We start from the raw sequence: 13,680 nt of genomic DNA, 5'->3' as shown, positions 1-13,680 counted from the left end.
TCTTCTAGCTGTACTCTTAAAATTACTTGGCTGAATTTGCAATCGATTGCTACTAATGAATTCCTATTTTTCTTTTCCTATTCCTATTTTTTTCAATGAAAATGTTATTTTCTCTGGCATTATAACATGGCCTAAACATTTTAGTAATATGCACTTTGATGGGTTTTTCTCAAGATTCAGAATTATGACAAAAAGGGACAGCATTTCAAAATATTTATCTCATTTACTCAACAAGTTAAAGATCTAGCATCTGGCATTTTTTAATTTCAATTTTAACAAAATAGGGACAACACTTTTACAAAAAATGGTCTCTTTCTTCTTGAACAGTACTGGTTACAACATTCTAAAGCTTTGTTTAAACTAGATTTGTTCAAGTGATTTTTTTTCAGTCACTAGTATATTTTTTACCAGTACTCTTTTAATACTGTACTTAAATATTTAACAGTAATTCACTTTTTAATTTCCCTAAAATAATCATGGTCCAGTGTGAGGAAAGAAAAAGAAAGTTGGAGAGAAATTAATTTTCTTTCTACAGTACCAGGACACACTGATATTCATTCCAGTCCTGGCAATGCTGCAAAGCATGAAACACACACAAACTGGGAAAAGAGAACTGATTTGCTATGGGAAAGATTCAGCTATTAAGGACATTTATCAACTTTTTTTTACTGATTTCTATGTTTTGTTTTGTTTTTTAAGCAAAAACACACTAGTTGGAAGTGCTCTTTCTAACCAGTTAAGTTTATTTAAATTAAAATAATGGTTCTTACCCAAATCTTGATATCCTTGTTCAGTGTTTGGATGAAGTGTTTCAGTGGCTTTAAAGTAAATTCCCACTGAAAGCACGAGTGTGTTAAGGCTTGATTGAAAGCCAATGAAATCAGTAGGAAAAGCTCTTGCTGATTTTAATGGCCTTTGGATCAGACCTTTAAAAGGAGCAAATTCATTTATAGAAAGGTTTGAGGGTATACTTACAAAAGGCAGATTTAGAAGAACTTCCACAGATTTCGTCTCAACTTACAGTGTTCTTGATGATTTTAGTAATCATCAAAGAGTCAACTGACTGAAAAGGAGTACAGTTAAGAAAGTGAAGGCTGGATTCTGCCATTAGACTATTGCCGCAATAAATTTATAGTTAATAGGCTAACAGAAGAGAAATTCCTATAAAACTAGTGTTTTACTAATAACTGCAAACCCCACTAGTCTAGTGAGTCCAGTTTTTTTATGTCTCACAATAGTCTCTCTGATACATTATGTTTCTTTGGTAACAAAATAAACCTCAAGCAATAAAATCTGCCCTTATTGGTGGTAGTGGGGCGGGGGAATGCCATCTTTTTTAGCTAGGCTTGGGCAGCTGAGTCATACTCCACAAAGCCTGTACCCTTTACCATGTTGCCTAAGACTTCTTGGATAAAAATAATAGCTATTTTCATAGTGTTTTGATGGGAATCTCAGGAACCCACATTCACACTCAGTGATGGGGGGAAAACACATGGTACAGTGTAGAGATGAATTACAAAACTGTAAGGGATGCAGGTAGGCCAATAAACATGGACTAATTTTCCTTTAATTCAACCCAGAAACTGAGTTACGACCAAATCCGAAGGAACTGCATGAACCTGCAGATTCAGGGGAACTGAATTGGCCCTAAAATAAACCAAATGTGTAGTTTTTATAAAGTCAATTTAAGTAGTTCCTTAAACATAGGGGGCGGATCTTCAGGTGTTGTAAATTGTCATAATATTATTGAAGTTGATACAGCCATGGCAATTTATACCAGCTGTGAATCTGACCCTCCCCAGCTCAAAATTCTCATTTGAAGCTAACATGTTTGCTAATCTGGAAATGCATTTTCCATTGCATAAGCGCTAGTTAAGAAGATTAATGACTACTTCATAGTTTCAATTAGGCTCCTTTATCACCAAGAAGAAACCAACTGTTTTGATTTCAAAAGCACTGCTTAAGAAAAGACGACCAGGGCTGCATAACACTGACATTTTTATTAGAATTCATTTGTAACAAATGGAACTTGTGTCAGCAAAGAACTGATTTTCATACAGACTTTCTTTCGCCACCAATGTAACGAAGTAAGAAAATAAAAAGCACGCCTTTCATTCTGTAAAACATTTACGCGTACTACTAATTAGAGGTAATTGTATTTTTTTTAACAAGCCATTTTACAGGGTATTTTTAATTTTTTTTTTCAGTCTATGCATCCAAAACAAGAGCCAAGAACACAACTTTGATTATCTTTGTAAAGACACTCCAAGCTTGAATGGCAAAGCCACGTAACAGATGGTTATGACGGGACCTGTCGCCTTCTGATATCTGCCGGAGTATCAGGGCACCAAATAGAAAGAAAAGAAAAAAAGAGAGAGAGGAAATAAAAAAAGGGGGGGGGGGGGAAGGTAGAAAAGGAAAAAAGTAGCTGCATTTTTTGTTGTTGCAAACTTTTTTTTCCTTTTTACATGTTATGTGTTATTTACATACACACAAGTGGATTTTCATAAGCAGTTTCTTACAGATGGGTTCAAGTAATAACATTATTGGGTGTAGAATCAATAGGGCAGTGCATAGTACAAAGGTATAGAAAGTGCAAATCTCCCTAGAGGGCCCCTCCCTTCCCCCAGCCATCCTCTCGGTTGTCTAACCATGCAAATCATTTTAAAAAAAGAGCTAAAATAAAGTTCTGTACAAATCATTTTTATATATTTTGAGTTTTTTCCCATTGTAACTAATTACAAAATTATACATAACTACACATACATAGGTAAATAATAGCACCGTACGGGTTATGCTGATGAAACCAATTCTAAGCTTGGAAGTTTATGGTAAATGCAGATAAAAATGCTTACTCCTTAAAATAATTATAGGATGACTATACATAAGAATACAGGAAGTGGAATGCACATCAATGATGCTAACAGTTATCTTGAGACAACTCCTGAACAGTGAAATTATTAGAACAGCATCAGTCCTATCTGTCTCACAGGTCTTTCCCCCACTTCACTATGTCTCTCTCTCTCTCTCTCTCATATTCCTAGAATTTGCAAAAACTAACTGGAGAGAAAGCTGAGATCTGTTAACAGCTCTGGTGTGCAACTGTCTTCCCTAGTCTATTCTTCAAAAATGGTGCTATTTAATGGTGTGTCTGTCTGACTCCCTATACTTGGCTAAAAGAACGCAACTGCACTACGTAATCTGGCACTTTAATAATTCTTCTAAAGATACAAATCAAAAAGAAAACAAAAGAAACATAGTGCACATTCTTCTCTGGTTCTGATGTAAGTTACAGAATCTCATTCTGAGGTAGCCTTCTATAATACTTTTATTATTATATATATATTTATATTTGTTTTGTATTTTTTTATTTTATTTTATTTTTTTTACAAAAGTGCTCAAATACAATGCTTGCTAGTGTTTGGTCTTTCATATATATCTTTCTGCTAGTGATGGGAAATGTGGAAGAAACAAAAACAATCTGGTAAGTTACACTAACACTGCTGAACTATACCTGGTCATCTTATCTGAAACCTTGAAGAAAGGGTTCCTTTGATATTTGTGCTCTAACACGGTACAAGGCATGACAGAGACCAGGGCTACTGACAATGACTTCCTATAAAGAATCTCAGACAATATTTTGTGCTGTTTAAAGAATGCTTTCTCCCAAATGAGAAATCTAAAGTCTTTTTAGGACGTCCTGAGGACCAAATCTTGCCTTACTCATACAGAAAGTCCCACTGAAAGCAACAGTATCATTCCAAAGGGATTACTGGCATGGGCTAAAATGAGCAGGCATTGGCCCCATATGAACAAAATGATGTATGAGTACTGCTAACAACTACTTCTACTAGTGCAGCCCTACATTTCCTCAATAGTGATACTGTCACCATCAACTCTGAGAGCTAATTTGGAAGGGATCTTAAAGTAGCGGGCTTGTCTGTTGTTGGAATTATGGAGAATTAAAGAGCCCTGACTACCCAAGTGTTCTGGGCTAGGTTTTATTAATATCCCATACTTGGTTAAAAACTAGGAATGCGTATTATTCAAAGTGTTTCTGTACATGTGCTAAAAGGATGATACTTTAATTGAAAAGAGTAATCAATATGAATTAACTAAGGTAAATACAGACAAAAGCAAACTTAAAGAAATGTTATCAAAATAGGCATCAAATATAAGGCACTCTAAATGCAAAATAAAAATAAAAATCAGCATCTTCAATTCATGCTGTGTATGCCACAAAATGTTTCTGATTTAACACAGCAATGTGGGCTTGGCTTTGCCCCATTAGTTATAATAAATGTAAATTTCATAGCACATAATATAGACAATATACTATTGAATACACTTCTTACTCTTTTTGATAGCTAGTATATTACAACATTCTCCCCACCTAAAGGGATATGCACTGTCCTTTCCCTCATGCACACCTCTTATATTTAATGATAATTATTGCACTATAGTGTTACAAATATTGAACTTTATTGGAAGCCTTAGCCACATACTGTCTCTACGTGTTTGTGTGTGTGTGTGTCTGTGCGTGTGTATGTGTGTGTGAGAGAGAGTGTATATATGCGGGGGTAGGAGTGAGGTTCAAATATCACTGATGTGCATTCCTCATTTCCCTTTTAAACAAAAAAGATATGGACTTTGGAAATACAGAGACGTTCAAAACTACTGTATAGCCTGAATGTAGTATGATGGAAAACTTTCCCACCTCTTCAATGAATCCAACTTATGGAAGAACTGATACGTTTCTACGTATTTATGTGTATGTGCGTGTATATCTATCTGTCTGTATCTCTAGCTATATAGAAAGATAGATATGGATAGACAATTATACATATACATATAGAAAGAGAGAGAAGTGTGTGTTTGTGTGTGTGTTTGTGTTAGCAGCAGCTTTATACTTTGCGCCTCCCTGTTGATTCCAAAAGAAACCAAAAAGCCCCACTTTGATTAACTAATTACAATGAATATTTCCTTAAAAAAAAAGAAATTAAACAAAACTGTAAAAGTAATATCTAACAAGAATGTGGTACTGTAGATAAATATAGGACTGCACAAAAATGTGCAAATTTTCAAATTATTTAACATTTCTACAGCAAGATATTACAGATAACAGTTCTACAGCTTAAAAAAATCTACAATTCTGAAACAAAAAAATGAACAGTTATGCAACCTTTTCTTTTAATTCACTTCATTGAATGATAAACTCTTGTTAAAAAAAGGAAAAAGTTTACACAGTTAAAAATGAAGCACAGGTCAGCAGTATCTTTACAATACTAAAAAACTAAATCAAGGACTTTCTTTTTAAACATTCCCCCATTATCCTTAGTGTTGTTATGAGCATTATGGTGGGAAGGGGTGATGTTGAAGCAAAGAGTCCATTTTGTGTTAAGAAGCCAGGTACCGGTCTTTTGACAAACATCTTGCACTGAATTGCAGTACCCTCAAAATTCATCTTTGCAACAATCATGCAATCCTGAACAAGATGGTGGTTCTTTGCAATAATTTCCTCTTCCCTTTAATTTCAACCAATGTTGGAATCCTTGAGGTATCTGTAAATGAGATCCTTCAGATGCCTCACCAGTCAGGATTCTTTTATGATGTTTCAGGTTAGGTTATTAAACTGTGAATTCTTGGTCCACCTGGAATAGTTTTTGTTTTTGTTTTGTTTCATTTTTGTTTTTAATATTCCCACGAATTGGTCTTTAGCTAGGAGTTAAGAAGTACTTCTCAAGCACACTGTATGGCTCAGAAGAGGCTCTCTGGATCTTAAAGGGCCTGCAGTAAAAATCCAGGATGGGACAGGGGTTTTTACGTTGCATAGTGATCAAAGCTGCCCAGATATTCTAGTGCGGCTCGATAGCAGAACTGATATTGATCCTGTGAGGGGAAAAAGAGAGAAAGGAGAAAAGAATAAAAGCTCTTTTTTCTTTTTAATTGTAACAGAGATGAAAACTCTGTGAATGTACCCCCCCATCTCCCCCACAGAACAGTTTAGCAATTGTCTACTGTTGATATCAACACAACACGCTGGATTGAGATATAATAAACAAAGATAGGCTGAGATGCTCATTTAATGCAGTAACATTCTCCTAAGATGGCACCTGCTTATCTGTGAAGAGGATACATGTTTACTGAGTGTTTGCTGTTGTTCTGAATAAATATAAGAGGATTAGCAGGAAGCATTTTTGTCTCGTCCAAGGGGAGCACACTAAAATTTACCTTTTCATTATTTCATACTGTTTGAAAAATGCTAATAAAATTTTCAAACAATGTCTCAGTAGACGTGTCTAATATACTGCAAGATCAGATTCAGGGTTTGATTCTCCCTGGCTGACACACGGACTGATGCATGTATAAGCACCCAGTTAAAAAAGCAGAGCAGAAAAACAGACAAATCCAATCCTGAGTTCATGAACAGTGTGCGCTCCTGGTGGCTGGGGGGGCACGGCTGTGCTGACGGCGGTGGGAGTGTGGTGGCAGGAGCACAGCAGCAGTGAGCAGGGAGCTTCTGCAGATGCAGAAGCACTGTTGGCAGTGGGGTGGGGGGGAAGGGGGTGGCAAGCACCTACCAGGGGTTGGCAACCACCCACAGGCACCGCCGGCAGCGGTGGCAGCAGCCAGCAGGGATTACTGACCACCTGCAGACGCTGCTGGCAGTGTTGGCAGTGGGGTGACAAGTGGCAACCACCCGCAGGTGCCACCAACAGTATTGGTGGTGCCTTTTTGCAGGGGGTGCACCACCATGCTCAGGGGGTGCATGTGCACCCGCATGTACCACCTTGTGTGTCGCCCCTGCCTAAATTAACGAGAGCTTTGTTGCAGTTGTTGAGCTACTTCTGGCCAGTAGCAAAGAATAATGCCTAAGAGAGCAAGGTGTGGCTAAGTGTCCTATTCACATGATGTAAACTGCACATTAGCCAAGTCTCTTCAGGCATGAGCTCTACATTTTGTCTCCCTGCACATCAAAGTAAAGGTGTCACACATGCAGCAATTTATTTTGCACAGGTATAGTGGTCTGTTATAGCAGGATGCAAACATCTTGCACAGATACTCATGTGCTGTGTCCAAGGCTTTGAAGTGAAAAAAAAAATAGTTGTTTCTGAAAGCTCTCCATGAGTCTCCATTTTATATCATTACCATCTTGCAGCCTTTCAGACTTGGGTCTCATTTTACTTATATTACAAATAAAATGGTTTCAGTGACCAACAGACATCTTAGAAGACACCAACTTCAGTTAATCTAATGTGACATTATCAATAGTGACTCCATTTTGGAAGATCCTAGAAGACTAGCCTTGATCTTGTAACATGCTTAAACTTAACTTTAGTAAGTAAATGAATACATTTTAAGGGCACCAGCTGTATGGCTTGCTGGAGGGAGCTCTGAACGCTCAGAACATTGTGGGACTGAGCCCTCAATTTCTGTTCCACGAAAACCCGGGTGAAGTTATCACAGAGTGTGAAACATTCCTTCTTTTAGCCTGGGACTGGAGTGTGCATCATCCACAAATGAGCTGAAATGGAATGAAGGAAGCTACATATGTTGCACAGCTCAGCACTGCCCTTGTCACATGGGCTCCTGGAAGCCTGATTTTTCTATATGCTACATTTATTTCTAGGAACCAATGGGACAGAAAGTAGATATTTTTCATTTTGCTTAATGTACATTCTCTGCAGCAATAATGGTAATGAAAAATAAATGGAGTTTACCCTTCAATTTTCTCACAGTGGGTTACTTGGCTAAGTGATAAGATTTTTAAAATGGTCTAATTTAATTTTATATATAGAATTTAATACACATGTAAAGTGTGTGTGTGTGTGTGTGTGTGTGTCTATAAAATTATTTTCCAATGTTAAAAGTAAGGCTGTTTTTATGTATGTATAGTTTTTAATGAACAGGTTTTGGTTTTTTTTCTTTAGAGGAAAATAACAAATTTTAGGGGAGTGAACATTAAACTTCATAGATGGATTTTAATTGCTAGCATCAGCCAAATAATTGGTATCTAAAAGGCTTTTCCTCGCTTCTCTTCTTTTTCCATGGTCTGATCTGCTGGCTACGGCTAGGTCCCAGACACAATTTAGGGCCTTAATCATATTTAAAGGTGGGACTTAATCACATGCTTAAAGTTTGAATGTTCTTTGTGAATTACCATGGTTCTTGAGGAGAGGCCAAAGAGTTGGTCAACCAGTTCTTCCCAAGACCTCACCCTTATTTGATGGCAGTGCTCGTGTTGCCAGTAAGATTGCTCATTCTAGAGCATCAAAAGGGCATAATGTTTGACTATATTTTTCATGCTAAATGACCACATTTATTTTTAAGTGCGGTCTAGAATCATGAAAATCGTACAGTTTGAATTTCAAACTGCAGGCTATATTATGTTAGTTGATGTATTTGTAGACATAATTCCCCTCTTTGATTATGACTATAGATATTGTGAAAGCAAAGTGCAAAATGTTTCTAAGGGCCTCATTAATTAACATACACAACACACACACACACACAGTAGTCTCCTTACAATGGACATTTCGTATTTTCTAATGTTTAAAATGGAGAATAGCATAACTGCTGCTGTAAATTCACTGCATAAGCTGTATACATGGATGCAGAAATCACAAAGGGAAAGTGAATGTTATACAGTTTTTATAACTTCCTGGCTGTGGATGCTCCCACTTCCTACCACTTGCCATTCCTAACATTTTATCCACCCACACACACACCCTTTTTGACCCTGCCAATGCATATGGATATTGTTCTTCTCACCTCTGTCTGTACCATGGCTGGCCGTTGTGTCCTTAACATTTTGACAGTCTGGAAGATATCTACAACACCCTCATATCTCATTCTTTCCAAAACGATACTCAGGGTTATGAATACTCCAGTCCTCCCAACGCCTGCACTGTTGCGATAAAAGAAGAATGTTAGCTGACAGTTAAAATGTGGAATGAACTGGCTGACTATTCAGATGTGGATGCAAGGTACCAGATGTGCATGGATCTCCATGGGGAAAAGGCCTTATAAATACAAGTGGTGAAAACTATGGCATCATATTCACAAAGAGACTGTTTCCTGGCAAACTTAAGACTATAGTAATGTACTTTAAAATGAAATGTGGAGAGTCAGAAAGTATTTAAGTGATACTGTCTGTTGATCAAGAATGTACAGTGGTTGCATGTGGTAGGAGAAAATGAGAGGTTTTGTTGGCCTTCCAATAATTTAACTGGAACTGACAAATGAGAGACAAGCCTAAATGTAGGTTACCAGTCTGTCCTTATCTCAACCTGTTTTTGTTCTCTTTTTGTACACATATGGCATGACAGATCATTCCCTGTTCTCAGGGCCGCCAAAATATGCAAAAGTCAGAAAGGGACAGAGCACCAGCTTCTGAATTTCTTTGGCTTTATAGTTTAATGCAGAAATTAACATAGGTTTCAATGTTAACATATACAATCATATCTAGCACTCACTGAAGAGTGAGATGATCTGAGGGACCTATGTACGGTATAAGAATACCAAATGATATTGGCTACACTCTCTATATATTTGTATCAAACTGCAAACAACATTCTAAACATAAGAACATAAGAATTACCATTTACTGGGTTAGACCATAGGTCCACTTTGCCCAGTATTGTGTGTTATACAGTGGCAAAGAATAGATGCTAAAAGGGTGAGTGAACTAGGTATGACCAGGATTTTTTCAACTGTGCCTGTCTCACTTGCTGCCTCTCTCATTTAAGGTACAGGAAGTTCTAATTCAGAGGCTGTGGCCCTAACTCCCATGATCAATAGCTATTGATGCCCCTTTCCTCCAAGGATTTGTCCAATCCCTTTTGTGAATCTGGATAAAAAGTGAGGCATGTCGGTAGTCTTTACTCTAACCTCCGTGATGAGCTAAAAGATACTGGCCTAACAATGGACAGTCATTAATCTTTGACTGTTCATTCAGATAAGAACTGTTTGGACTAAAAGATGGCTTCCACTGAGTACAAACCATTTTTTTTTTTGGTTTATAAACTTGTGAGTGTAATAATTTAGCAATCACTTTGAGAGGGCTTTGATAGCTTGATGGACTGATCTGGAGTCACCTGATAAACGTGGTTAAGTTTACAATTGAAAGTGTCTCACACTGGCCATTTTAAAGGATGTTTGGACAGGAGAACAGACAGGTACTGAATGCAGAAGAGGACGAATGCTGGATACCCTACCAGACTCAGACCTAAGCTGAAAGATGTGTGTATTTCTTAGCTAAATGTAAAGTAACTTGGAACCTTTGTAAAAACTATGAGTTATCTATTACACGTCTAGAAAACGTGAACTATATTCCAGACTATTAATGAGCAGGAACTCTGAGACAGGGCAGACTCAATTTATTTGTGTGTCTACAGAGATCATTGTTGGTCCTGGAGATCTAGAGTAGCTGGCCTGTAAGGCCACATTTCTCTGAAGGGGTTAGAGACAGAGACCCTGTGTCCAGCTAGTGTGCCTGAGAGGCCAAGGAAAGAGAAAATCCTGCAGTCTACTCTGACTCAGAAAACTTAAAGCACATGACCTTAGCATGGTGGCACTCGCACACAAAAAGTCTGGTAAATATCCAGCAGGAGGAATTGTAATAATGCTCTGACAGAGTAAAAGCAATATAATACCTATTCAAACAGTATCAAAAGTATTCAACAGTGTACAACAATACCTATTCAAACAATCAGTTTAAAAACTAAAATACAAAAGGATGTGGGTTTTTTTACAGTGTTTGATGGTTTCCAAACAAGGAATTTTTCAAATCCTTATTACTTTAACTATTAAGAACTCTGTAAACCAGCAAGAGGAGGGAATTAATTCATACTGTTGTGCTCTTAAGAAGCAAGAAAACATCTGGAGAGTTAGTTAATGAGGAAAACACTGAATAATATGAAAAAATCTCCACACTTTTAGATCCTAATTAAGCAGCAAGTGTAACGCTTGGGTAAAGGTTGAAGAAAACGGTGGATTCACTTACTCTAGGCTGAAGCTGACAAGCATATTTAAACAGTGTGGTGTCTTTTCATGAAGGGATGTTTAGGATTTCTAAAGAGTCATAACAGTGATGTAAGTGTAAGTTCACAATAGCTCCTGCAGTGTTTAAAGATCAGTCTCATGCATTCAGTTTCAAGTCAAGCAGCGATCTCAGTTCTACTATGACAATGTATATAAGAGCTTGCCATAGAATTCACAGGGCTGTCTGCTTAGTAAATAGTGCAGGGCCTTTGGCAGTATTCCCAAACCCAGATCACTCAGCAGGGATGGGAAGGAAGTTTTCATTAGGCAGATGTAGTAGGGTTTTAACAACTAGGAAAGGGATTCAGAAAAGTATTATCAGGTAGCAGGAGTAGAGAAAATTGTGCGAGACGGAATTATCAGTAAGGGTGTGTTATGATGCACTACTATGTTGTGGAGGTCTTGGATATATACTGAACAAGATACTAACAATGAAGGCTCTCCTAAAAGCACATGGTCATGTGTGATCTCTAAACCATGTATGCCTAGGTGTACATTGTGCGTATATCAAATCTTGCCTTTCAGCAAAAGCCCTTTGCTGACCTAACTGAATTTAATTAATTGTCTGATGAAGTTAGAATGTTTTGAATAATAACACATTGATTTGTTTGTAAAATTCCAAAAAGAACCAAAATCATTCACTTTGTGTTGTGGTACATTGCTGTAAAAGTAAGCAAAGGAAGAAAAAATATAGAAAAGAGAAAATACAAAGAAGGAGGAAGTGGGAAGTTCAAGGGTCAGGAATTCCCTTGCTTTCCTCCCTCCAAAGTAAAACTCTTGAAACTAGATAAGAATGAATGCCCCCTCCCCATTTTCATAAGATATCCATAGATTAGGTTTGATAGCAATGTAGAGATGACCTCTTGTTTCTCCTTGGTCATGGCTACATCATACAGCTGAGTTTGCAGAGCCTACAGCCATAGCTCAGGAATGTGACCTACTTTAACCCTTATCCAGATGATGTTCAGAATGATTCGTTATGCTAAATTAGAGGATGGCCATGTTAACTATTTCACTGCTGAGACAGCATACAACAAAAGAGGAGGATGAACACACTGAAACTGATCTGGTTGCCATTAATGTCATTTCTAGGACTCCTGTGGGCTTCAGTACTGCAGAATCAAGCCCATTATGAAAATCTGCATAATGAACAGCAAGCAGTATTTCCTACGGTGTCATAAGTGGGCAGGTAGTGAGATGTGGGAAGGACCTAGGCTAATTGTTTTGCCACCTGAGCTCAAGTAATGAGTGAAAAAATTGCTTACCACTCCTCTAGCACAGAAATCCTTAAAGTTAGTGAGTATAGAACATGTCTTATCTTGGAGAAACTATACAAGATGACCTTTCATGCTGAGGGAGTTGGCTGATGTGATTGCAGATCTATAGGCCATCATCTTTGAAAACTCATGGCTATCAGGAGAGGTCCCATTTGACTGGAAAAAGGCAAACACAGTGCCCATATTTAAGAAAGGGAAAAAGGAGGATCCAGGGAACTACATACCAGTCAGCCTCACCTCAGTCCCTGGAAAAATCATTGAGCAGATCCTCAAGGAATCCATTTCTAAGAACTTGGAGGAGAAAAGGGTGAGTAGGAACAGTCAGTATGGATTCACCAGGGGCAAGTCATGCCTGGCCACCCTGATTGCCTTCTATGATGAGATGATTGGCTCTGTGGATGTGGCGAGACCAGTGGATATGGTATACCTTGATTTTAGCAAGGCTTTTGATATGGTCTCCCACAACACTTTCCCAGGCAAGCTAAGGAAGTATAGGCTGGATGAATAGACTGTAAGGTGGACAGAAAACTGGCTGCAGCACTGGGCTCAGAGAGTAGTAGTCAATGGCTTGGTGTCTAGCAGGCAGCCAGTATCAAGTGGAGTGCCCCAGGGGTCAGTCCTGGGGCTGGTTTTGTTCAAAGTCTTCATCAGTGACCTAGAAGATGGCACAGAGTACACCCTCAGCAAGTCTGCAGATGACACCAAGCTGGGGGGAGTAGTAGATATGCTGGAGTGTAGGGTTAGGATTCAGAACTAGACAAATTGGAGGACTGGACCAAAAGGAATCTCATGAGGTTTGACAAGGGCAAGTTCAAAGTCCTGCACTTAGGATGGAACAATCCCATGCAGCAGTATAGAATAGGCTGACTGGCTGGGGAGCAGTTCAGCAGAAAAGTATCTGGGGGTTACAGTGAACAATAAGATGAATATGAGCCAGGCCTTAGCTGTGCCCTTGTTGCCAAGAAGGATAACGACATACTGGGTTGCCAGCAGGTTAAGGGAAGTGATTATTCTCTGCTATTCAGCACTGGTGAGGTAACATCTGGAGTACTGTGTTCTGTCACAACCCAAAAGGTGTGATTTTTGTTTTTGTGTGCTTCGGCACTGCTAAATTGTCTCCGCTAAATTATAGCTTCCTTGCACGGTGGAGTTTTCTGCTGCAAAAGAGAACCCCTGAGCAAGGGAGAATTTCCTGCCAATTTGAAGCTTTCTTTGCAGGGTGCATTTCTTTGTTGCAGCACAGAAATGCTCGTTGCAAAGAGTTCCCACCATTTGTATGCTAATTCAAGTCCCATTATTGGCCAGTTCTAAATTATTCACACGTGGCGGCTAGTGATTGGCTTGCTAGCCGTATAAAAGG

The 13,680-nt window shown here is 38.4% G+C and overlaps 1 protein-coding gene across 25 annotated transcripts in view; it reads right to left on the bottom strand.

Annotated features, from left to right (window-relative positions):
* Nucleotides 1-1,985: 1,985 nt before the first annotated feature.
* PTPRD (protein tyrosine phosphatase, receptor type D) overlaps nt 1,986-13,680 on the bottom strand; it is a 956,762-nt gene continuing 945,067 nt past the window's right edge. For all 25 annotated transcript variants that reach the window (XM_025197516.1, XM_025197518.1, XM_025197527.1 and 22 more), the window contains 2 exons: nt 8,773-8,908; nt 1,986-5,889 (listed from right to left, as the gene is read on the bottom strand). In XM_025197516.1, coding sequence (XP_025053301.1) covers nt 5,821-5,889; nt 8,773-8,908 — 205 coding nt within the window. In that variant the 3' untranslated portion in view covers nt 1,986-5,820. The remainder of the gene's footprint in view (nt 5,890-8,772; nt 8,909-13,680) is intronic.

This window comes from Alligator sinensis, unplaced genomic scaffold (assembly GCF_000455745.1).
Source record: "Alligator sinensis unplaced genomic scaffold, ASM45574v1 scaffold392_1, whole genome shotgun sequence".
NCBI lineage: Eukaryota > Metazoa > Chordata > Crocodylia > Alligatoridae > Alligator > Alligator sinensis.
This window is presented reverse-complemented; position numbering and strand designations above follow the sequence as displayed.